Raw genomic sequence first — 25900 nt, forward strand, 5'->3', positions numbered from 1 at the left:
AGCGGTCCCTGACGTGTGGGCCGAGCTCCAGACCCTCGCCCACCAAGCACTTAAACACGATAGGAATGAACCAAGGTCGAGTCTATTTGGAATGCCTTCATGTCCTCTACACTAGATCCCACGCCAAGTGCTTTTCTGTGTAGTAACTTCCGGATGGTCACCTGGGATTCCACGTATGAACAGAGCAAGTCCCCACATTCCAAAAACTCAGTGCTGTCACCAGCAGGACGAAACAGATGCACGTCCTCCGGTGGGCCCTGCAGAAACCCTGTGCCTGGTTCACGAGACACACTGAGCACTGGGAGTGTTAAGTCACCAAGCACTAGGAGTTACAGTGGAGGAGTGCACAGTGCTTCTCAAACTGGAGTTCTCGGGAACCTGGGAATCCTGAAGGAGATGTCTGAAAGGGTTTTCAGTTTGATAATGCTCTCAAACACGCCCTTACCAGTTGTAAAGACAGAACCCCACTTCTGCAGGCTGAACTTAACAGGAGCCTGTCACAGAAGGTGGCTTTTCTGTCAACCGCAACAGGTCCTTTGGAGTCCAGGGCCGGGGATCCCTGGGGGCCTGCACTGTCCCCAGGACCTGTGACCACCTTCCTCTTGTGTGGGACCCTCTGCTCAGAATTATCGAGATGACCAAAGGAGCTAAAGTGTAGAGTGCTTCAGACCCTGTGAGGGACACAGGAAGTGCTTGCCAAGTGTACTCAGCTGGGGGCAGGGTCTGGCTCTGGCCTGGCACAGCTGAGTGGCCTCGGGAGGTCATTTTTCCTCCACTCCAATGAGCAGGTGGGTCTGTGATTCTTTGTAAAGTGTAATTTTAAATATCCAAGGACTGATCTTTGATAGATCTTTGAAGCCCTTTCCATCACATTAATAATCACATCTGCAAGGTTTATAAAAAGTATGTAGCACTCACTCTCCTGCTGAATCAGGTTTGGATTCTGAAGCTTAACTGTCCATTTTATCTTTTCATAAAACTCGGAAGAAATCAGGTTTATCTCCAGCTAAAGCTGGTGGAGGCCCTGTTGCTGTAAGCAGCCAGCAAAGCTCCCTTCCCTGGGGCTGGGCCGGGAGAGACTGGCTAGGCAGAGAGACATGCACGCATGCCCCCTCGAGGCCGCATCCCCGCCCCACCCGCAACCCTGCGCCCTTGCTCGGTGGACGGCAGTCACCTGTGGGGGGCATCAGCAGTCCAATGCTGTGACCCACAGGGAAGCCAAGAGGCTCCGGTAAGAGACCCCCAGGCTGGTTTCCTCCCGTGGGCAGAGCTTCGTCCCAGGGAAGGACAGGAATCTTTAACTCCAGCTGTCTGCCAGAGCCACCGGGACAGTTTGGAAAACCCGACAGCTCAGGCTACACACCAAGCCCACGAACTCCAAGTCTCTGGGGGCAGGACCCTGGCATCCATATTTAAAAAAGAAAAAAAAAAAAAAAAAACCAACAAAAAAATCTTACTAGGTGGTTTCAATGTGCAGCTGACGTTGGGAACCACTGAATTCAGAGGCCTTATCTGGGCACCACCATGTTTTAGCTGTGACCCAAGCATGTGGACTTGGAAACAGAGGGGGAAGTTCAACAGGAAGACATCTGTCCACAGGGGCACAGAGGGACAGCCCGTGCTGGACACTACATTACTTGGTTCTCTTCAATGAGCCTCCAAGGAAAGGGAACTGTAGCAGCAGAGGCAGCGGATCTTAGTGCAGCGGCCAGTGTGCAGACTCTGACTCGGGCAGAGCGGAGTTCCAATCCTGGGCTCTGGGACTCTGAGCTGTGTGATCACAGGGGAAGCTTCCCCACCACTTAAGGGAATGCCAGCACGCCAGAAGCCGTGGGAGAGATCCCACAGCGCCCAGTCCACAGAAGACGGCTGGGCCCAGGAATACAGCACTTACTCCTCCCATCATGAAGAGACCATGAGTTTGGGAGTTGTGCGTCAATCCCAGCAGTCCTGGGGCTTGGCCCCATGCTGCCTGCCTTCCAAACGAAGGCTATCATAACCCAGAAAATAACACGACTCAGATAGCGTTTGGAGTAAGAGCTCCAAAATACCACCACCTTCTCCCCCTGGAAGAAAATGAATGGCAGCAATCAGCGCTCTGGAGACACGCCAGTTTTAGCTGGAGTCCGCTTGCTTGCAAGGATCGGACGGGCAAGGACCATATTCATGCCATTCAGCGTCCCGTGAATGGTATAAATGGGGAACACTTTCTCTCTGGCAAGGCAAGGGAATCAAAAAGACCTCCCACAGCCAATTTTCCACAGTACACTCTCATGAGACTTCTTCCCTCGCTGGTACTTGGGAGGGCGGGGAGGCGTTTCCCGCAATGAGCACTGGGTGGCGCTGTGTAGCCCAGAGTGGGCTCTGGAGGGCTTCACTGCTGGTGACGAGAGGAGGGCTGGGGACTCGCCATCTTCCAGATGGCCCACCTCCACCTACTTCTAAGAGCAAGAAATAAAAGCCTGTGGGGGAAACCAGCCCAAGAACACATGTGCTCGGATCAGTGAGAGCTCCCCCAGGAGCTGCTGGGTTCAGGGGACCCTTCAGAGACATGGGAGGCCCCTCCTCCTGCCCTGGATCCTGGAGGCCTGAGGGCTGCCTTGCTCCACACCTGTCTCCCCTGCACCCCCTGACTCCAACCCCTGGGGACCAGGCCTGTCACACTTCTCATGCTCCTCTAGCCAGTCGAACTGTTGCTAAATTCAAGAGTCCTATGGGTTATTGGTGGCCGTGAGAAGCCTTTTATGTTTTTAAAAAATTTTTATGTATTTACTCATTTGAGAGAGAGAAAAAGTGAGAGAAGGGGAGTGGAGGAACAGAGAGATGGACAAGCAGACTCCCCTCTGAGTATGCAGCCCGATGCGGGGCTCGATCCCACGACCCTGGTATCATGACCAGAGCCTTTGAAATCAAGAGTCTGATGCTTAATGGACTGAGCCTCCCAGGGTCCCCCCATGAGAGACCTTTTAAAACAAGGTTTTTCCAGGGAATTTTATCCCAAGTTCTGGGGATAAGAACCAACTCATGGTTGGAGTAAAAATCCCATCTGTCTTACAGCGTTTGAGAACAGTCATTTCCATGTCGAGTGCATACACACTGCAGTATTGCTTCCAGGAATAAGGAGGGAAGGATGGGGTCAGGAGGAGGAACATCCCCCAGGACTGGGGGTGGTGGCGGCGGTTAACCCTTTCTGAGCTGAACACATCGGGTCCTTTCAGACCCTGGTTTGAGTTTTATCAGCATCACAACTTTCACTTCGTCACCATCACTGACACCTCGTACTGTGCTATTCGGGGGCAGGCAACACAGCCTCCTGTGACAGCAGCAGCCCCAGCTGAGTATTTAAAGCCCAATCTGCGGACAACTGTGTGTTTCTGTCACTCACCATGTGTGAGCTCTGGGCAGTTTTTCAGGACTCCCCCATTGCTCTATTGTAAACAGCTGAGGACCATTGGAACCTAGACAAAAACAGAGAAATAAATAAATGCCAGCGTCGGGGAAGCAGGCGGAGAACAAAGCTAAGTGTGGTGGGGCCTCAACGGGAAGCAGGTGGGCCGGCGTGCCTAGTGGGAGCTGGAGACACCCTCCCGGATCCAGGCGGTACCAAGGATCTGCTGTGGGGAGAAGCAAGAGGCCCGCACAGCCTCGGGACACGGACCCCACATCACTTGGGACTGGAGGGGCGCAGCGCTGCAGGGCACGCAGAGGTGCGGACAGGGGCAACCTCTCTGCCGAGCCCCGCAGGCTTACACCACAAGCTCCTTCGGGGGAGGGATGAAACGCGTCCTTTACTGTGCAGAGCAGCGTTGACTTTCTAACATCTCTGCAGTAAGCACGGGGTGATTCTGTCTCCCGAGGTCCTTCGAGACACACCACAAGACAAGACAAACAGAAAAGACCAACCTGTCTCTGGCTGGACACACCCCAAAGCACCCCCTGACCCCGATTCCCTGCACGGGACCTGCAGGGGACACACATGTCTGGGGGCCTGGCCACAGCGCCCCCTGGCCCTGCAGGAGCAGCAGTGAGTCTCACCATAAAGTTCAGCGAAGCCGTTCATAGGCACTCGGGACGTCCCCGTGACGAACTGCAGTAACCGGATCCGCTTCTCGGCGTCCATGAGCAGCACAGCCTGGGGATGGGGACAGACGGCGGTCACAGCACTGTGGGATGCCCAGCACACGACACACTAGCGCAGACATGCAAGACTCCACCGCCAAGGCCGTGGTGGCAGATCGGGACAGGGGACTGAGAATGGGGTTTTTTTTTTTTTAAACGGGCACCAGAATGCCACCTGCGTAATCTCAGAGAGCAAGAGATCCCAAGGTCTCTTCCTTACAAAGCAAACACTCTGCCGGCACCCAGCTCAGGGTCTCTGGGGGAGGCGTGCAGGACCCCCGGGGCCAATTACACACACCCAGAGTTGGAGAAGCGCCAACACCACGGGAACCCAGGCTAGGACACGAGATGTGAGACTCCAGACTGTAGACAAATTCTCTAAAGAGAACGTTTTATAGAAAGAAAACCAGATGCCAGGGTAGGCCTCTACAGTAGTGTGTGCCACACACCTGAATTAGGACAAAAATTGAGCAGACACGTGGACTGAGCTTTGAAGAGTCTGCTTGTAACGTCTTCTCTCTCTACACTACTGCTAGCACTTAAAATAGTATTAATAGGGGCGCCTGGGTGGCTCAGTGGGTTAAAGCCTCTGCCTTCAGCTCAGGTCATGATCTCACGGTCCTGGGATGGAGCCCACATCAGGCTCTCTGCTCAGTGGGGAGACTGCCCCCCCCCACTTGTGAGCTCTGTCAAATAAAGTCTTTAAAAAAATAGTATTAATAATACATACTTAGAAATGAAAACAAGTGGTAGTATTATTATGTTATACTATATAAAATAGTAATAATAATAGATATTTAGAAATTAAAACAAGTTACAGGAGTTATTACTTAAGTCATCAACCTTTTCTCCCCCCTGAATTTTTTTTTTTTAAGATTTTATTTATTTCAGAGAGAGAGAGAATGAGCACAGAGAGACAGGGAGAAGCAGGTTCCCCGCTCAGCAGGGAGCCCAAAGTAGTGCTCGATCTCAGGACCCCGAGATCATGACCTGAGCCGAAGGCAGATGCTTGGCAGTTTATAGTCTCTACCTTGGACTCAACTCACCATTTTGCTTCTCTCCTAAGCTCAAGAGAAAATAAACATTGGCCCTAAGACAGTAAATCAAATTTCATTTGCATCTCTGACTGAAGGATATAAAGATCAAAATATTTGTTGGAACTAACCAATAAAATGGGAAAAATGATTTTGTAAGCAAATATGGCATCTTGGAAAACTCAGCCCCAAGCACATTTCGCCCTGAGAAGCTTCCCATTCTTAGTCACACTTCGGCGGGCCCGTTCTAACTCCCGAACCCAAGGACCTACTTCATTCTACTCGTGGGCTCCGCCAATAGAGCTGCTGTAGCCGGGCTGCTAAGGAAGGACAAAGTGCTCTGATAAGGATCGAGCTGAGGCAGGGGCAGCTGTCCACCAAAAGCCATGGAAAAAGCTGGGTTTCCGCCCCCAGGGGTTTAATGCCGACTGGGGAGGAGCACGGGGGAGGCCATGGCCTTACCTTCCAGAACCACTGAATGACAGGGTGGTTTGGGCAGTAGCCGTTCTTGTAAATAGAATGTTGTCTCCAGTCGTTGACGTCCACGTCACCAAGGCCGCACATCAGCAGCTAGCGGGGAGAAGGAGCAGGTGTGAGCGGGCCCGTGTGAACGCCGCACAGACCCCCACGGAGGAATGGCCTTTTCTCAACACCAGCATTTTGTCCCGTGCAGAGCAGGTAAGCTGGTGGCTCTTAACGTGTGACGGGGACATCATTTTCCTGTCCCTTCACAACGCAGGGAAGGATGGGGACCCAGATCCAACACGTGCTCAGGCCACAGCCTCCCATGGTGGCAGTGCCACTCCATGTCTGTCTCTTGTCCGCCCCTCCCATCTGAGCCCGGGGCTCAGCCTTTCTTGTGCTCCGTTTACAGCTGCTTGTCACTCTAGCTGTTTCCCCTTCCAAAACCTTATGTGTCTCAGGACCTGAAATGTGTCTCAACTCCCAGGAGAATGTGTGCTCTGAGGTAGCCAGAGCTCCTCCCCGCCAGCCTGCCGACTGGACGTGCGCCGATGCCGACCCAAGCTCCTGCAGTGACCGGGTCTGTGATGGAGTCCAAGGGCTCCTCCTACTACCTAACCCCCCGAGCAGGGAAGGTGTCCTTGGGAAAAGCCAGCCTGCTATTCCCACAAAGGCACCAAAGAAAAATGGAAGGACAACCACGCCAGAAGCCTGAGACTAGATCCCAGGCCTGACTTGCTGGGTAAACCTGGGAGCAGTTTCCCTACTTATAAAACAAAGGACTCATACTACAGGATTTTGACATCATCTGTCTTGAAGTTTCTACTTCCAGAAGAACAGAAGGCTAGCGTGTGAGACACGCTTCATGGGAAACGTGGCCTGGACAAATAGGGTGACAGCTTCCCCAGACACAGCCTTCTTCCTCCTATTTCAACACAACACAGGGTGTGAGATCCCTGTGCTTTTTCGGCTGCTAAGTTTTCCTCTAGGTCCACAGAGAAACCGGAGCAATCTCATTCAAACTGCCTCCTGCCACGACGTCATAGTCTTCTGAGCTTCTTCCTTAATAAAACCAGGTCAAGTTCACAAAGACTTCTCTGTTCCACAGCCCCTAGTGCTCATTTCCCCACCAAGGTCGCAGTCAGCTACCACCATGTGGGGAGGGGAGCAGGATCTCAGCCAGCCCAGCCTCGTGAGCAGCACGCTGCCACCCCAACTGGTTGTCCCAACCGTGACTCTATCTAAAGCAACTTTCCTTACCCGGTGCACCTGGCCATGAAGCCAACCCAGCTCGGTAGGCCTCCGCTTGTCCGGTGTGTTCTGGAACTACCCTCTCCTGGGTGAGCTATCTACAGCTGGCTACTCCCTACTCCCTACTCCCTCCCTACACTATTCCCTACTGAAAAGACCGACACAGGCACCCCATGAGAGACACAGGATAAAATCCGTCTCAACTTACTTCCTAGAACATCATGGGCCAGAGAAGAGTAAAATGCCATTTAAAAATAGCTACTTTACAGAATATATTCAGAATACAAACCTCCAGCTCATTTTCATCAAAAATTTTAATCAAATCAATAGGAAGCAGTTCTGTGAATCCCTGAAAGAGAAAAAAAAAAAAAATCACCTCAACACCTTTTTCCTCGAAAGAGACAAATTTTACAGAGAAAATAAACAGCCAGGAAAAAACAACATTCTTTGCTGATGTATAGATTGGTGACAGTATCCTGTAACTGTAGTTCTAATAAAAACAGCACAGTCACGATGTAAAAATTCAGATAAGTAGGAGAATCTAGAAGGTTCGGGTGTCTGAGCAATTTCAGAAGCCCTTTGAAAATATGGGTTACTGTAGGCAGGCGAATTCCAAAAGCCATTTATGACATCGCTATGAGTCAGTGTGTCCTAGAACGCACGAGCCATGGATGTGCAAGAGAACATGTTTAAAAATAAGGTACTGAAAGTACAGAGATGAGCTGCATAGGAGGAGGCGTGATCCAGGAGAGCAGAGGGAGGAGCGCAGGGACCGTGCTCTAGCTCCCGGGTGAACACTGACCACCGGGGCGGTCCGGTGAGATGCTCCGCACAGCTGGGCCGTGCAGGTGTCCCGTTTCTGAATGTGGGATTGCCTGGGGCGGGGCCAGGACCGTGCCTCCTGGGTTTCTTAAGTAAATAAAGTATGAAACCCTCTGGTCTCTTGTGGGTCTAACACATTTTATGCCCTTAAGTCCCTGAATTTCTTGTGTTCTGCCAGGGTCAGGGTAAGTGCAAGTGGCAATTTGTAATAAGCACTTGGGGCTTATTCCTACGTTCTCCTTATAGAACTCTGTTGTCAGGACTTTAAAAGGAATTCTACTTTTGGTCAGAGTGAACCATTTTTCAAAGAAGATTTTATTCACTTATTTGAGAGACAGAATGAGCAGGGGCAGTGGGAGAGGGAGCCCAACAAGGGGCTCGATCCCAGGACCCTGGAATCATGACATGAGCCAAAGACAGATGCTTGATCGACTGAGCCACCCAGGTGCCCCCAAAATGAACCCTTTTTCAAAAACGATGAATCCCACCACCCTCTGCTAGGGGCCTGGGAGCATCAATGACATTAAATATTTGGATCTGAGAAGCAGCGGCTTCGCCCTCTAACAGGAGGAAGGTTGGCACAAAACGGCTCGGCGAGAGATTAAAAACCCAGCCAGAGACCGTGTGTTTTCCTCGTACCGGTGTGGAACTGAGTCTGCGCAGAGTAGGAGGACACTGAACGGAAAGGGTGGCCAGCTAAGTGCTCCAAGGCCGGGCCATGGTGTGCGTGGTGCAGGCCTGGCCTTCCTGCCCCAAGGACCAGAGCCCTCATCTCTCCACCCAGGACCGAGGGCGCATGACTTACCTCCAGGAAGGCGTTCATCTGCTTCTGGACCCTGTTCACAAACCTCCACTGGATGACCAAGCTGCGGGAGAGACGGAGGAGCAGTGAGCCCCCTTGTCACCACGAGCCCCACGCATTTCCTCACACACTCTCCCCGGGGGGAAGGAGGGGGGATGCCCCCCACCCCTGCCGCGGCGGGCCACAGGGAGGGTCTAGAGCCACGGCACTGCTGACTCAGTACCACTCTCAGAGTAGCTGGGAAACCTCAACTCTGAGTGTTTCTAACGTAACTTGTTCCCCCCGATCAAGCCTTAGTTTACCAAAGCTGCCTACAGACAGGACCACACGGACAGAGATAGAAAGGGCGGTGGATAGACAGGCGCGTCACGCATGTGTTCACACGCACACTCACATACACACACCCACCTGTGCATAAACATGTAGAGATTTTTCTTTTTTCCTTTTTTTTTTTAACCTAAAGATTTCATTTACTTATTTGAGAGAGAGAACAAGCAGAGGGGAGAGGCAGAGGGAGAAGCTTGTTCTCCATTTTGTCATTTTTAAAAAAAGATACTATTTATTTATCTGACAGAGACACAGTGAGAGAGGGAACACAAGCAGGGGGAGTGGGAGAGGGGGAAGCAGGCTTCCCGCCCAGCAGGAAGCCCGATTCGGAGCTCGATCCCAGGACCCTGGGATCATGACTTGAGCCAAAGGCAGATGCCCAACCGACTGAGCCACCGAGGCGCCCCTAAACATGCACATATGTCTTTAAAAGGAGTATCTGGTACATTTTGTGGTACACTGCACTTGTGTCCAGTGTACTGTTTTCAACAATGACACAAAACTTATCAGCAAAATGATTTAAGCTAAGCCTTTAACATCAAAATTTGGAGGACTGACGATAAGGCCTCTTAACAGAAAACATTTTCTCTGTGATGATGTTTAGCGCACAGGAGAGCTTAATGCCAGGAAAGTCCACGCTGGACGCCAGCTAAGGCATCTGGTCAGGAAGGAGCAGGCAGGGCGCTCCCCAGCGAGGTGGCCCCCAAGGCCCAGCCCCGCTGCACAGGCCCTGCTCAGCCACACGAGGCTTTGCCACACCGCTGCACCCGTTGGCCCGAGCGCCTTCTTGCACCCCAGGGGCACCCGGGAACCGGAGGGCGGGCGGAGATTTTCGCCCTCCTTTCTCTTCCAGGGAAGCCAGCTGCAATTCTGTCCACGCCCACCACCCACCAAATTTGAAACCCACAGCAAGTAACTGCAAAGGCCGCTGTACCACCTGTATCACCAGATCCAAACCCTCAGACTTTGGACCCCGAACACCCTCAGGGACGGTGCTTTCAAAATCCACACAACACCTGTGCTTTCAAATGGAGACCGTGGGATCTGCAAGGTGGCGTCCTGCCTGCTCTCAATTCAGAACCCAAGTGCCAATTAATGTGAACAGGTTAAGAACTGTGTTAGCTTATTCATAGATGTTGATGTTGTTGTTTTTTAAAGCACAGCAAGCTTTTACCTTGTGAGGATGGGGGAAAGAAGGGGAAGCCTGTGCTTTGTCAGGGTCTCTAAGTAGAGGGTCCAACACTCTCCATTTCTCCCTTATCAGGAAGGAGGTCTTTTTCTTTGTAGAGGACACTAAGATACCAAGATTCTTGGCCACTTCTCCAAATTCAAGTCCTCTGACCAGTTATGTTGAGGGGAGAGGAGGGAACCAGCTTGTTGAAACGAAAGGGCTGAAAGCAGACGCCGGTGCTCAGACCACTGCGGCAACCAGTGAGGGGCAGACACTGTGACGTGGCTGTGCCAACATCATCCCTGCACCAGGGCTAGCCAGGGAGCTCCCGCACCTGTGTGCTGGAAGCATATGTACATACCAAAGAGGAAAGTGTCATGTGCCCAACAGACAAAGGCCTTCTGGCTAACAGAAGTGCCCCGAGATGGCTTAACTGCTGGGTTCCCAAAGGACTAAACATTTTGTTCCACCAGCTGAGGCTGAGATTGGGTTAATCATTAAATATCAGAAATAATTCACTGTGTTTCGCGTATGTGGATTTTCCTACCCATTTTAATGATTTTCTTCTATTTTCATTATGGACAAGAAGTCAGGAGAGAGAGGAAATATTTTATTTCTGGTTGTTTCTAATTTTACCCCACTGGTTGTTGACACTATGTTCCAACACTGCAAATCTCAATTTTAGACTACATGTCACAGCCTCCAAAAGCAAGTTTGCTGTATTACTCAATACTGTACACTTTTTTTCTCCTTTCATGACTCCTTCATAAGGTGGCTCACTGAAGTCATGATACAAGTCAAACTTTCCATCTTGTAATTCACCTTCTATTAGCCCAAGCCAGAAAGGAACTCCTATTACTGAAGTACGCCCACAACTGGCAGGAGCTACGTTAGCAAGAGAGATCAACCAAACGGACTGTTAAATTTAATAAAAGAAAAGGTGGTGAATCTGTGTATACGTACTCAATATATTCCCTCTTGTTTTCATTTGTCACCATTATTTCTGACCCATTGGGCTTCAGATCCACTTGGTAGGTCTGTAATTGGAAAGATAACAACAATCACCATCATGCAGTTGCCGTGCACGTTACTGAGTAATAATGTCTTACTAAGCAAGATAAGCAGCATTCATTCAAGAAGAATTCCCAGGAGATGGGCTCAGAGTAAAAGAGAATATCTAACGAGCCTTTTAAACTGTTGAGATGTTACACACTGAAAGATGTTATCAAAGGTGAATTATTTTGTGGTTATTTATGAGTTTTAATTATTCTTCATACATTACCAACAATGAAGAGGAACAACATTTTGTAATCTCATTTATCGAGGAATTAATTAATTATGTATAACAGCAGAGACAGGGTACGCTCATCAAGACTACAGAGATCCAAATTCTAATGCACTCTGTTTCTGAAAATTAGATTTTACAGTCACACACACAAAAAGATGCATGGAATTTCTCTCAAGGCAAAACATGGGGACTTAAAAAAAAAAAAAGGCAGCTTACGAAGCCCGGCTGAGGAATGGGTTTACCTGCAGTTCTGAGAACCCCGGCTTTCTATGGGCATCTGCACACCTCCTCGCTCGCTGCCCAGACAAGCTCCTCCCACAGGGCCCCCCAAGACTGTTAAGAGCAAATTGGCCAAGAGGAAGCACGGCCTTCTGTGCTTCCCGCAAATATCATGCCACAGAAAGCAGAAACTAGCAGGAAGCAAGGGAGGAGGGACTTTTTAAATTTTTTAAATAAAGTTTTAATTTTTTAAAAAAATTAAGTTTACTCCTGTAGACATTTTAAATTTTAAATACCACCCCCATGTCTCCTAATCAAAGAGAGCCGTATCCATGATCCGTCAGGACCCCTTTCCCTCTTTTTTTTCTAAGCAGAACTGGCTACTTCAGAGAGTGAGCCAAGCCCGTGGAGAGGGTTTTCCCGGTAAGTTTGCGGGTCACCTGCCTCATGAGGGAGAAGATTTGGAGCACCGATGAAATCTGCTTGGGCATGGGGTCTACCAAGACCTGGAGACGCAGCCCCTGCTCGCCTCCCAGTGGTCTCCAGATTAGTCACGGGATCACTGCTCAGTTTCCATCTCCTGCCTTCTTCTCTTCCTCTTACTCGGGGAGAGATCTGGTGTTTCCACCCCATGGCCGAACTCCACTCTATGATGTCACTTCAGCTCTTTATCCGACCGCGAGGTGGATTTCAATTGTTTTCTTCAAGCCCCTCCTTCCAGCCCGCTTTCCTCTTCTCTGTGGCTGTCGTCCTTGCCTGGCTCTCCCTGTGACTGCCCGCCCAGTCTCGGGGGGCCCGGGCAATCCTCAAGGATGGTGGATACTTACACGCTTAGGGTGAGGTGGGGACGTTTCTTGGACTATAACCTCTTTGGAGGTTTGTGGACCATATTCATTTATACCACTGCATTTTTAAATAGCTCCTGATGCTTTTTCAAAATTTTTCAAAATTTTAATCGCAAATTTTCTCTAGGTGGTAAAGAGCGATGGATTGCAGTAGCTTTACATATATTACTTAAATTATTAGTATTTTGTAATCAGATAAACGAATACAATTGTTTTTGAAAGGAAAAAAAGGGGGGAATCATACTGTGTTATATAAGGAGGGCAAGCAAGCAGTCCAGTCCGTGGGCAGCCGTCCGGTTCTGTGGCTGACTCTGGCTGCGGGTCTCTCTGGCAGGCGGTGCTGGGAGGCAGGGAGGGCAGGGAGGGAAGGCTGGTTTCTAGGTCTTGCTCCCCGAGCCAGGCCAGCAGTGTCTCTCAGTTCAAGCTTTCTGTGGTCAGTCTCCCTTCTGCTCAGGCTCCTCACCGACAACACCTGAGTGGGCCATCCTGGCTGCGCTTCCAATTCCACACTTTAGACCGGCTGCGTAGGGCCAGACACAGGCCGCTTCCCGTGCTCTGGGTGCAGTGCTCATCACAGAAGTCACAGACCAGCCCCCACGAGGCAGGTGCCATTGCTGCCATTTTCTCATGGAGAGGGGAGACTCAGGAAGTGGAGAGTGGCCTCCTGCCACCCCACCATCTCCCCACCTCTCGTGAACACCTATTCTGGGCCAGGGTCAGCACTGTCGTGTCTGAACTCAAGGACCCGATATAAAGGACACTAGCCCAGTGCCTGCCCACAGGAGGTGCTCAGTATGTGCTTCTGAAAAAATCCCTATTTTTAAAAAAGTCTACTGGCCTGAGTACAAAGTCACCTCTCTTCTTCAGAAAGACTATAAATTAGATCAGAGATGGGACTCTCACAAATCTGGACCCTCTTCCTTGGCAGGTTAAAGCTCTGGATTCATCATACACATCCCCCAGATTTTCCCAAGGTGTCATATGTCGAATGTGCGGGGGATCTGCTGAGAAACTGCTTGGATCATTTCAAGTTAAGTGGGACTCGGGCAGAGAAAGGTGTACCTGCCTCTGGCCCCATCCTGGGCGCTGCTCACTGCTGGGCAAACACCCACCTGCTGACAGGACATGTGTCCCCCGTACCCTGCAGGATGAGCCTCAGGGGACCAAGCCACCTCACCCTCCCCAGCCTCTCTCCAAGCAGATATGAAAGCCAGCCATGAGGCATCCGAGTCAACCTCCTCTTCTACCCTCACATTTCCTACAGGTGTCATAGGTCTAGCTCCTTGACCTGGGCCTTTGAGGAGCCAGAGCCTCTACCCTTCCCAGTTTCAGCCAGGACCTTGCCCTGTCTGCTGCACACCCTTCCTCCTATATCCAGTGTCTGCCTTTCACTTGTTTCCTTCCCCTATGCAGAGTTTCTCGGCCTTTCTTTTTCATTCTGGCCCCTGAAGAGCCCTTTTAGAAGCCCTCCCCTCTCCCCACCCCTTTCTTCCCATTCAATCTTCATAAACGGATCCCTTTAATCCTGAAGTACATACTGTGGCCTTCTGGAGCACCACCAACCATGGAACAGCAGGGACTTTTTTGTTCTCCAAGGACAAGTTTTTGGCCCTGTGGGAGTGGGATCACCCCAGCTGAGGATGGATGCCTTCACCTAACTCATGTCTGGTCCTGAAGACTTCTGCTGCAGAATGCTGCCCCCTCTCTACCCCTCCTGCCCACGGGCTCCTGCGAGTCCACACTTCCCGCCTTCGAAACAAGCCGATCAGATGCTAACCCCTGCAGTGGCACTGAGCAGCTCCCTCCATTAGAGCCCCGAGGCGCGCCTCCTCCCCTGGGCGCAGGTGCACGTGTGCACGGGCGCAGATGTCCGCTTCCTGCTGGGCAGTAGGCCACAGTCCCGATGTTGAGATCTGTTCACCTGAGACTTCACAGGAGGTCCCAGAAGCCGGAGGTTCCCAGTTCTCACCAGCCAGGGAGCTGCTCGGAAATGACCACAGTGGGAGTTCCCTTCCGTGACATGGCCCAACGTGACGGCCTGACCCTCCCGGCAGCAATAACCCGCCAGAGCCCCGAGGGGGGCCGGCTGCAGGTGCACACCACGTGTGCGGTAACTGGACGCCACTGAAGAAACGACCACATTCTGGCCCCAGGGAGGCATGTGCTCCCTCTCGGGTTCAAGCAAAAGGCAACACACACTCAACAGTTTTGCAGAGGGCTGGCAGAGGGCAGAGGCTGGCCCACGCTGGTTCCACCGCTCTGCCGGGAGGGTCCCCCCAGTCCCAGGTGCTGTGCGGGTGAGTGCACTGTGGCCAGCAAGATGTGCACGCAGTGCGGCCACCGCCCGTCTGTGCTTAATGCCCAACACCTACTCTTAGAAATACATGCCCCGTCATCACGCTGAATGCCATGGGGAGACATGGACACACTCTCAAGTATTACGGCCTGGGGTCAGGCTCAGTTTCCTTGAGGAAATATGTCTGAACTATAGGTTGGAGGCAGTATGTTGCCAAGAGATGGGATGGCAGGATCAAGGGTCCTGCGGCAAGGTGGAGCTGGATGCATTCCAGAAGTCCAGTGAGACCAGGCCCAGAGAGCATGAGGGGCAAGGCCATGCGGGACCACCTGGGGCCAATCAATGATCTGGATCTTTATCAATGTTTCTGGCAGAGAGAAGACGACTTTTATGTCCTGAAAGGACCAGTCTGCCATTACAGGAGGACGAGGCAGATATAAAAGCCCAGCTGGGAGTCTGTGAGACAAGACGGTACCTCAGACCGGGTGTTGTTGGAGTGAGAAGGGAAGAGACGGATCTGAGATGTATCTGCAGGTTAAAATGAAAGGGCTTGGGGAGGGAGTGGAAATGCGAGAGGTGAGCTGTATGTGGCTACTTAATTCTCTCTCAGTTTCTTCCCAGGATGCAAAAGGGATAACACTAGTTCCCTGTTAATCAGTTTAGCTCTCTAAAAAGGGAAGGCAGCAGCTGAACAAACAGGGCAACTTATTGGTCTCTGACTTCGGTGAGTCCACTCTGATGACTGCCTTACTCCGCCCGATTTAGTCCGAAAGTCAGAAGAACCTACAGCATTAAGTGAGGCGGCCTGAGAACCGTTTCTAATGAATAATTGACATGAACTGTCATCAGAATCTTTACTAGACGTGTACTTAAGAGTCCACACATCATGTGTTTGGCTGTCCTTTATCAGATGGAAACAGTCCCATTTAACTGTGACTAAGGAAGCTTTCCCAGCGCATCTGCTTCTGGCTCTGGCATTGCTAATGTCTTCTGAACGGCGCTGAGTTAATCCTATGGTTTTTTAGAAATGGATATAAAGGGGTTTTTTTTGTTTGTTTCTGTAGTCGACACACAAAATCGATTTTGAGTCTTCCTCGGTTCTTTACTTCTACTCCTTCCTCTATGTGTTAAAAATGAAAGGAAGACAGAGTTCCAGGATGATTATCCGTGTGTTACCCTTTGAAAATTGGCAGTGAAGGCCCTTCCATGGATCCAGCTTACAAAACGAAGTCATAGCAATTTAAATTATTTCGTTTTCCCACACTTGGAGCTTGTTACTTACTACATGATTAACAGTTAAAATAAACCCAACTAGGTTACCACCATCATTCATTTGCTCAGTAAGCAGGTCTCAGGGGCCACCAAGCGCTGGAGACACCAAGGCGATTGAGGTCGGCTCACAGGAGACAGTGGGTTAGCAATGCTTAGGGGACAGCCTGAGCAGAGTTTTGAGAGAGGGGAGGACACGGTGCAGGAATGCAAAGGGTGCTGCACCGACAGGGAGCTGGCTCAGAAGTGTCTCTGGGGACAAGGTCATAGGCACACTATGGTTGTCAAGGTGAGCAAATGGAGGGGTCAAAAGACAAGGCTAAAGGTGAACAGTGTCAGGTCATAAGCTATGCTTTAAAAAAAAAAAAAGGTTTCAATTTACCCTGAAGGTCACAGAAGGGTCAACAAAGAATTTAAGTAGACAAACTGCATGGTTGTGTTTGCTCTCGAAGACAGGGGACCCGAGAGGGCAGGCACCTATTTCCTGGCTTCACCTACACCGCTGAGCACTGCAATGTATGAAAAGGGACAGGCAGTGTTTGACAGCAGAGTCCACTTTCAACCCCTGAAGCAGTAAGGAAGACTCGTTTCATTTCCCGTACGGCAACCCTTCAAACGGGTTCCTTGGACTCATTCATTTCAAGGTCATGTAGATCTGCTCCGGGAGATGGGAACGGTGTCTGGGCTTCCGAGAAAGGATAGGGACCAGGATCGGGTAAGACCTCCCAAGAAGCACTGTCATCACCAGGGACAAATGAATCGAAGGTTCTAGGTTTAAGACAAACTCATCCTATGGAACTTTATGATGGTAACGAGAATTCTCAGTAGGCAACTTTATCTTTTTGACATGGACATTTATGATGAATTTAGTCTAATGACACCGTGCATGCCAAAAAAGAAGGGAACGCTACAAAACTCCGTGCCTGCTGAGCCCCACAAGACAACTCCCATCATGACCACAGAACCATTAAAGGCCCCCGAAAAATCACCTCTCCTGGTCATGTACTTAAACCACGATATATACATACTATTTTTTGAAGTACTTAAACTCTAAAACCAAGGCCCAAACAGTCATATTCCGATTTGTGAGAAGGAGACGGACCTCACGCCCCAGAGGCCTCAGAATCTCTAACTTCCCGGGAAGGAGAGGTAGAGAGAAGGGGCTGTGATCGGAATTTAGTTTCTGGGCGGGACAGGAGATACCAACACAACGAGGTGCTAATTAACACCTGAAGTTCTCGGAGGTGACATGACTGCCCAGCGGAGGCCTAGCCCTTTTGTGAAGCAGCAAAGATTCTGAAAGTCAAAGAGGGAGTCCAGGGGAGGCCCACACGTACCTGTCCGAAGTTTTCTTCATCAATACAGAACATGAGGTCCAGTTCAGTAGGATCATTTTCCAAGATCCATTTCAAAGAGTTGTAGTATTCACTATCCTATAGGAAATGACATAGAAATTAAGTCTTCTTTCCCCAAAACTCACTTGACTTCTTCAAGCCATTAAGTCCTTGTTACGTAATCCCATTCAGAATGCTCAAGGCTTACTAGTCACTAACAGGTGTCTTGCTCTGCTCCAAACCTTCTCTTCTCCGGTAATTTAAAATATAAACCAAACCAAACCAAACCAATGTTTTGGTGGTAACAGGGGACTGGACTCGAATCCTGTCCTCCATGAAGCATAGAGAAAGCAACTTGCTCTGGCCCAGCAGAAGGAACATTACCAAGCTGACCATGGAGAGATCAATTTACTCCCCATCTTTTAACGATGAAAATATCAGAGGAAAACAAGACAGAGAATGTTCTACTTAAATACCAATGATTTTATACCACCTTCCTGTGCTTTTACTGTGCTCTGCAAGTCCTGTAAGCAAACAGGAAGGCTACTCTAGTGTCACAACTGGAACATAATGTCCAAGGGCCTGGGACTGGGGACACACCGGCCAGGCTCCAGGAAGGCAGAAAGGAATGTGTGCACCAACTGTCAGGAGATGGTATACAATTCAGACGTGAAGAGAAATTTCTACATTCCCAGCTATAAAAGCGCAAGTTAAAGGTGGAAGCTGAGAAGCCATCTCAGGCTGGTGCTCGGGCTCTGGGGAGCAACTCGCTCTTGGGAAGACCAGCTGAGTGGGTTCCGGTGCCCTGCGGGCGTCACCCGCTCCCTTCACATGGAGATGGTGAGCGGAGCCCCGACGGATGCTGGTGAGCGAGGAGAGCACGGCTCCCACGCCCAACCATCTAACAGACGCCATCAACACCACAGCAAGGTCAAGGGGATGCAGGTGCTTTCTCGTCAAGTAACAGGATATGAAAGCAGCGATGCAAATGTCCTAAGGGGACAGAGAACTTCCTGATGGCCCAGTAAGTGCGCTGGCACTTGGGCAAATACCCCTACGCTCAGCCAGAGCTGGATGGTGGGGGGATGTGTAAATTAAAAGAAAAAGAGAAGCAGGAAGTACATTATGAGAAGAGCGTCATTTTTGTTTTTATAGAAAAATCCTACGGCCCTACAATGGGGAGCCTAAACAAAATGGGTAAGTTGACTGCAATGTGAAAACTCAAATCCCGTTTCAGAAGGTCTCTCAGCATCCTCTTCTAACTGGGTTCATCCCATCCCTGGCACTGTACCGGTCACTGTCACATCTGGGGTGAGGGTACATGCTCGTCCCTTTATCTATGTTTTGGCCTCTGCTCCTGCTATGTGTTGAGATCAGAAAACGAAGGGATGGTCAACGAAATCTCTAAACGCTGGCATCAGCAGTCCTCGATGGAAAGCAAGAGCTGTAGCGGGACAGCCAGTGACCCCGTGGATTTAATCTGGTCCAACCAGTTCTGGGTAAGTGAGGGGGCTGAGACCGGAGTCTATACCCACCTCAAACACCACAATTCTAGGAAATGTGAACAACGATTTACTTACTAGAAAAATTAGGGAGCTCAATTAACTTCTTGAATAAGTCAACGTTCCCTGTTGGTTCAAACTGAACGACGACACCCACAAAAATCACTGCGACTACAACGTGGCCTCAACTACCCCTCTGTAAGGCACAGGGGCCCACGACTCGCGGGCGTGCTCTGTATTTACTCACCACAGACTCCATGTCATTCAGTGTTATCTGCTTGCCCAACATCATTTTGTAAAATGGTCTAATGAAGAAACCTAGGATGGGTGGAAAGATACGGTTGGTTTCAGAGCTTTGACAGTGCTGTGCATCAGAGCATGAAACAGAAGTGAGGCTGCCCTCAGGCTGAATGAGGGGCCAGGCCTGGCCTAGGGGAAGGCGGGGCTCAGGAAGGACACTATAGCAGGGAGGGGTCAAAAGGCTTCTGGGAGGAGGAAAAAGAGCTTCTTCAGGGCCACGCAGGAGTCTGCAGCTCAAACAAGGCACATGAACGGGAGGGCAAAGAGCAGTGGAAGCAGAGGGGACCAGAAGGAGACTTGCCAAGGTGGGCCACTGTGGAAGCACAGCGCCTCCTAGGAGGACAGGCCAGAGATGGGGCTGGAGAGTCAGGCCGCCGCCTGCAGGCATCAGCCATCAAGGAAAAGCCAGCTGAAAATTCTGCCTGCACTTGGGGACCACTGTTTGGGCAGTAATGGGGAGAAAACCAGGAAGGTGGCACGTGGCAAATGAGGGAGACCACTTAGAAGGCTGTGCAATCTTCCAGGGCGGGGGATGAAGGCCTCTGGCGATGGATCCCACCACCACAGGTGGCCCGCAGGGACCCCGACGTAAGCCGGCATCCCTGGACGCCGCCACCTCCCTCCCTCTAACCACCCGCCCCCCCAGCCCATCTGATCTATCACAGAGCTCTGCTACATATTCCCAATCCTGCTGGCTCAATTACCTTCGGGGTCTAGGGAGGTAAAAGGTGGTGAAAGGAGTAAACCAGCAGAAGGGAGGGGTGGGCTGACCTGCAGAGAACAGAGGCTGTGCCCACGGGGGCACTCACATTCTGACCACTCTGGCTCTTAACTCTGCAATTCCCGAGGGCAGTCTCCTCCACTCCTTGACACGTTCGTGCCCGTCCCTGCTACTTCCTCCAAAATCCCTGTCCTTAAGCCATACTAGCTTCTACCTGTGCAAATCCTACCCACCTCACCCCACCGAGGTCAAACACAGCATGGTCAAACGCTCCTGGCCAAGACACCCTCTCCTGGTGCTGTGATTCTTCTGCTCCCCCCAACCAAGAGAACAGAAGTTCACTGAGGTCAGGATCCTATCTTCTACTTTCTAGATTTTTCCAGAGCAACTAAGAATGCCTTCTCACTTGGCAGAAGGTTAGTAAACGGACCTCTAAGGCTGAAATGAATCTGCATAGGCTGAAGTAATCTATGGCATGACTCCAAAGTTGCAAAGTAAAATAGACTCTCTCACACACACTATATACGTATGTATTTTATATGTACATAAATACCGAGGGCAGTTTCCTTCTAACTGAGAAAAAAAATGTTTACTTTCTCAACCAAAAATATGAAATGAGAGGATCAAAAACCAGCTAGCAAGTACCAGCAAAAACAAATTAAAGAGGAAAAGGACAGAGGGGACATCAATTATTTATTGGAATATCTAAGGTTCCATAAACATAATTAATTCCCCATGAAACCTCATTTTCTATGGTAATTATAATTTGACCCCAAATTTTACTTTTGGCCTATCCTCAACTGTCTCAAGTCCAAACGTTTCAAAAATAGGTATTTCTGAAGCGTTTATTTATTTATGAGTGAGCGAGCGAGCTGGTGGGCTGGAGGGGTAGAGTGAAGACAAGCGAACTCCTTGCTGAGCGCAGAGCCCTTTGTGGGGCTTATCTCATGACCTGAGCTGAAATCCAGAGTCGGACGCTCAACCCGAGCCACCCAGGCTCCCCCTTCAAAGATATTTCTGACTCTATCTCCTCACGGATGATTTCTGCGAGGCCCTCTTATGGGCGCTGCTTCTGAAGTGTCAGAACCCAGCACAGGTCTCGTCTCTAACTAAGCCTATGCATCCAGCCAGGGAGGGAGTCTGACTTCTAACTGTGAGTGCGCCTTGAAATTCTTCCATGACTTATATGCTCTGAATAATAACGAGATTCTTCTGTGCCGTCTGTCTTAGCGGTGATCCCAGGGTCGAGGTCTTCATTGGTTATAGCATGGCTTTGAAATTATTTATAATCTCTTTGCATTCAAAAGTAATGATTCAGGGACAAATGGAACAATAGCAGGATATTGGATGGATTAGATCATTTAAATTAAACTTTTCAATTAGCTTTTCCATCTGTCACCAAATCTACCTCTTGCTTAAAAAAAAAAAGTTATTCTGGAAAACACAGAAAATGTGCAAATACAGAATGTTCTGTGCTTCACGCTGTAAGGTTAAAAAAATTTTTTTTTTTAAAAAATGTGCAGACACTGTTTTTGGTGCTCAAATTAGGATGACACCAGGGAAAAGCACCTCTTTCACGGCAAACCATAAAATGAATTTATCCAACTCCAGAGAATCAGTGAAACTTCTGCTTAAAATCGCAACGTGAAAGATACGACCCCTAGTAAGGAACCACAGACAGCCCCATCGTATCTCGGTTACGTCATGACATCTCAGTAACTTACCATCTAGAAGTTTCCCATGGAATACCGCCAGACCAGCAACTCTTCCGATAAAAGTGAAGTAGGACAAATGGTCTTCGTTACAGAGGCCAGAGTTGGGATTGATCTGAAGCGTGTAGTTGTCCCTTTGGGGAGGGAGAGAGAGGTAAAGCACAATCATACTTTTAAATAAGAAACTCAACAGTCTGAATTCTCCTTTGCCACCCGTCCTTAGACGTGCACAGCGCACCTGCGAACACTGTACCCAACGGGAAAGCTAGAGAACATGACTTACTGTCTAGTTAGCCCCTCTGTGACCGACTGAGGTCTAACAGAGCAGGCGCACATGCCCTATGTAAGTTACACTGCAAAAACTGTTGATATCTGACTACTTCTGCTCTACAAAAAATGTCAATTTCATACGGTTCAATCAAGTATCTTGGGAGGATGAGGAACACCATATCAGAGGGGCCATGTGTTGATTCCCAGTGACCTGAGTACTACGGGTTTTCTCTGTGAGGATGAGGGTTGATTCCTTTGAGAGACATTTGATTTGGAGATTCAAGTTTTTCTGATGGACCCAACCCTTGTCTGACCACCACTCTGCCCGGAAAGGCTCCAAGAACACTGGGAGCAGCACACGGCTGTCTCAACAACGCCAACCTCAAAATGTTCACACGTAGCTACTCATCTGTCTTTGGTCTCAAGATCTGGAGGATCAGTGGTTTTCAAACGGGGCTCCACAGAATCCCTGGGTGGCAGGGAAGGGGGGTGTCTCTCTGGGAATGTGGGAGAGAGATAAGGGTCTTGCCTCCCTACCCTGCCCTCCACTTCAATGGTTTTTATCAATTTCACATAGCAGGCTTTCTCATGGGACTTGGGAACAACAACAAACAAACAAACAAAAACCAAAATGAGAATTCCTGGCTAGAGCAACCGAGGAGGGCGCTGAGGCTGGCTTCCAAAAGAGCTCTCAGGTAGATGATGCAGGAGAACCCAGGTCCCCTTACAGCACAGGCTGCCCTTCAGCAAGGTCAAGGACTGTTCTACTGTGGCCTCAAGCCTAAACCTAGCCTAAGTCTCTGGAGACTCCACAGCCTGGAAGGAGCGCCTGGCTTTGTAAGTCATGGGTGTTTGATTCCTGAGAAAGCAACTAAGTCTGTCTCAGTTTCGTGTTTGGCTAAGATGAAATCCTAATACGAGGGAGAATCTGTTTCTTCCCTTACAGGACGGAGATGGTGCTCTGGATCCTGAAGAATGGGTCCTCGAAGTTCGCATCATTTGCCTTTGAATAGCAGAACTTCAGAAACTATCTTTGTTCCTGACGTGATGATGAGTTTCGGAATTCTGACACTGACAAATCCTCCCAATTTAGCACAGCATTACTAATGAAAATTGCCTCTTGTTCCTCACCAGAAGTACCCAGCACATTTTCCATTTCAATTACATGAACCCGAATGACAAGGGAAAAATCATTCTTAGGTGTTCACAGAGTGCATTACTTCACCATGTGGAGTGGGAACCCGTTCAAGACTTATGGGGGGTGGGGGGGGTTTCTGAAATCAGCAGTGTTAGTTCGTCCTGAATGACTGAGCCACTCATTCTCCCATTAAGTTTAAATCATTATAAATAAAACCCTTTTTGGTGGGGAGGGAGCACATCCTGAGTGCCCTCCGCATACTTACGTGGCAGAGTACTCAAAAAGCCCATAGTAGGGGTTGAACATCTCTTTGGACAGTAGGAAGAACCACTCTCGGGCCACACCCCCATAGTCAAGACCTTTCTCCGATTCAAATTCGATCCACAGTCTAGCTTTCAGAACATCTGGTCTTTTCACGGACATAATTCTCCGATAGGACTCTTCGAAGATGTTATTTCTGTGAAGTTTCATTTCAAACCTATTTGGAATATCAGCCTACACGAAAGAAGAAAACAAGCACGTAATCACACAGCAAATACGCATCCAACTTTTGAACAGAGAAAAACAACAAAGAGTAGAAATGACAGCGGTCTTCAAATAAGCAGAGACGAAGGGCTCCAATAGAGAGTCCCTCCTTCGTGGACTTTCCTCACACACGCAGCACGCCCCACTGTGTGCGGCCAAGATACACAGAGTGTGTCCTAGCAGCCATCAGACAGAGGCACAAGAAACTATACGGAGCAGAATCTGGACAGTCATCCTCTCCCCCTTTCATAAATAACTGTGAGGCACCCACCCACCCGCTGGCCACTGAAATATGGTCAACGCTCCATACTGCTTCTGCCGAAGAAAGGGACGGTAGTCCAGGTCCTCGTAACCCACAAAACCATCCCCATCCGGCCCAGCTGAGACCCTTCTCAACTCTGGCTGGGCCTCCAGCCGGTCGGTGTGACCCATGATGCCTACAGGCTAATTCTGCTGCCACCAGAGGTGGGCCCTCGAGGATCACGCCAGGTTGTGGGAAAGCATCACAAAGGTCACAGTTACAGAACGTGACCATGAACAGGCCCTCAGGGGAAGTGGTGAATCACTGCCTCCTGGGAAAAGGAGGACCAGGACCGGGGTGAGCCTTGCCCCGACAGAGGACACCCTGGTGGGAATGCCAGAGCAGGACACGCTCTTGTCCACAGAGTCATCCCCGGCCACTGGGGGACATGCAGGTAACTCACGAAGTAACACTGACGAATTTCCTGTGTGTGTTCCAGAGCCACTGCAAAAGCGGCTCTCCGAGGGCTACCTGCATCAGCACAATGGAGGGGAGAAGACCCAAAGCGGGAGCTCCCGACACAGAGACTGTGTCCCATGCACCCATGTGTCCCCAGTGCCTTGGCCATCATGGAGACCCAGAAGAGAGGCATCGACCGAGGCCATGGAGCAGGAGAGACCAAGACGACACCTGGGCAGACTGGGGTGAGGGGAGTTGTGCCTAATACTGCCTCTTACTGAGGGGAGGAAGCCAAGAAACAATGGCCGGTGCAGAAACCATGAGCGCACACACTGAGGGGAAACTGACGGAATCTGTACCAGAGAGGTGACATCAAACAGTAAGACAGAAGACACAGTGCTGAAGACCCAGGGCGGGGGGTGGGGGTGGGAACAATAGGAAGGGATGGACGACAGGATGGTGTCAGTAGAAGTATAATACTGTGATTTAAAATGTGGCCTGTAAACACCTCATAGGGTTTCCCACTGAGAATTTCAATCTGAAAATTATATTCGCTCCTAACATGCCAAATATTATAATTTAATATGGTAAACTGTATTTGTGTTGGGGTGCCTGGGTGGCTCAGTCGTTAAGTGTCTGCCTTTGGCTCAGGTCACAATCCCAGGGTCCGGGGATCAAGACCCACATCTGGCTCCCTGCTCAGCGGGGAGCTTGCTTCAGCCCTTTCCACTCCCCCTGCTTGTGTTCCCTCTCTCGCTGTCTCTGTCAAATAAATAAAATTTAAAAAAATTTTATTTATGTTATACATATAATTAAAACTATACTTTTGGGGCGCCTGGGTGGCTCAGTGGGTTAAGCCACTGCCTTCGGCTCAGGTCATGATCTCAGGGTCCTGGGATGGAGGCCCGCGTCGGGCTCTCTGCTCAGCAGGGAGCCTGCTTCCCTCTCTCTCTCTCTCTGCCTGCCTCTCCGTCTACTTGTGATCTCTCTCTGTCAAATAAATTAAAAAAAAAACAAAAAAAAAAAACAAAAAAAACAAAAAAAAAACCTATACTTTTGAATTGGGAGGGAAGGATGGGAACATTTTTCTGAGTAGGGTCAGGTTTAAAGACGATCACTGTAGGCTTCTCCGCATATTCCGAGTAGGTCCCAAATTATTTTATATCCCATTAAAATCATTTTTACCTTGCTATGTATTATGTAAGACATTACCCTTCAGGTTGATTTGATATGTAATAATAAGTCAGTCTTCACTTACCAGGTATCTTAAAAAGGAAATTCAGACTGAAGATCCAGGTGGATCCAAGTACAATGGGAAAAGGAAGGTCATTGTTTTTAGTGTACACATAACGGTAACACACAAGTTGTTCTCACTGAAGTCACTTTGGTCACTTACAAATGGCTAAAACAGCATTTTTGGAAGACATGTTACTCACAGGTTTCTTTAATTTCTTCCTAAAGTAGTCATATTTCTGCTTAAATTCTCTGGAGTAAGGAACAGCCTGGAAGATAAATTTATAAATATAGATAATGTAAACAAATACACTTGAAATTTTATGTATACTGAGCCAACATTCACAGAATTTCACAAATCATAAACCTTAAAGTTCTCACTCTCCATATTATCACTGAAATTTATATAATGTCTACATGGGAAAGTTCTAGAAACGATTGAGGCTAATCAGCACTGTATTGGGGGAGGCTTTCACCCCTGAAAACAACTGTACTGGTATTTAAGAAATCATTTTTGGGGATTTGTCACATAAAGCAAAGCACTGTCCATGTGACTTTGG

The 25900-nt window shown here is 49.5% G+C and overlaps 1 protein-coding gene across 7 annotated transcripts in view; it reads right to left on the reverse strand.

The window, feature by feature from the left end:
- The window catches only part of NEDD4L (NEDD4 like E3 ubiquitin protein ligase), a 338543-nt gene that overhangs the window by 5314 nt on the left and 307329 nt on the right, over positions 1-25900 (reverse strand). For all 7 annotated transcript variants that reach the window (XM_047698213.1, XM_047698212.1, XM_047698215.1 and 4 more), the window contains 11 exons: positions 25544-25609; positions 23148-23377; positions 21487-21608; positions 18989-19059; positions 17243-17338; positions 10952-11025; positions 8494-8554; positions 7156-7215; positions 5616-5723; positions 4036-4132; positions 3386-3458 (listed from right to left, as the gene is read on the reverse strand). In XM_047698213.1, coding sequence (XP_047554169.1) covers positions 3386-3458; positions 4036-4132; positions 5616-5723; positions 7156-7215; positions 8494-8554; positions 10952-11025; positions 17243-17338; positions 18989-19059; positions 21487-21608; positions 23148-23377; positions 25544-25609 — 1058 coding nt within the window. The remainder of the gene's footprint in view (positions 1-3385; positions 3459-4035; positions 4133-5615; positions 5724-7155; positions 7216-8493; positions 8555-10951; positions 11026-17242; positions 17339-18988; positions 19060-21486; positions 21609-23147; positions 23378-25543; positions 25610-25900) is intronic.

The sequence above is a fragment of the Lutra lutra genome, chromosome 12 (genome assembly GCF_902655055.1).
Source record: "Lutra lutra chromosome 12, mLutLut1.2, whole genome shotgun sequence".
Taxonomy (NCBI): Eukaryota; Metazoa; Chordata; class Mammalia; order Carnivora; family Mustelidae; genus Lutra; species Lutra lutra.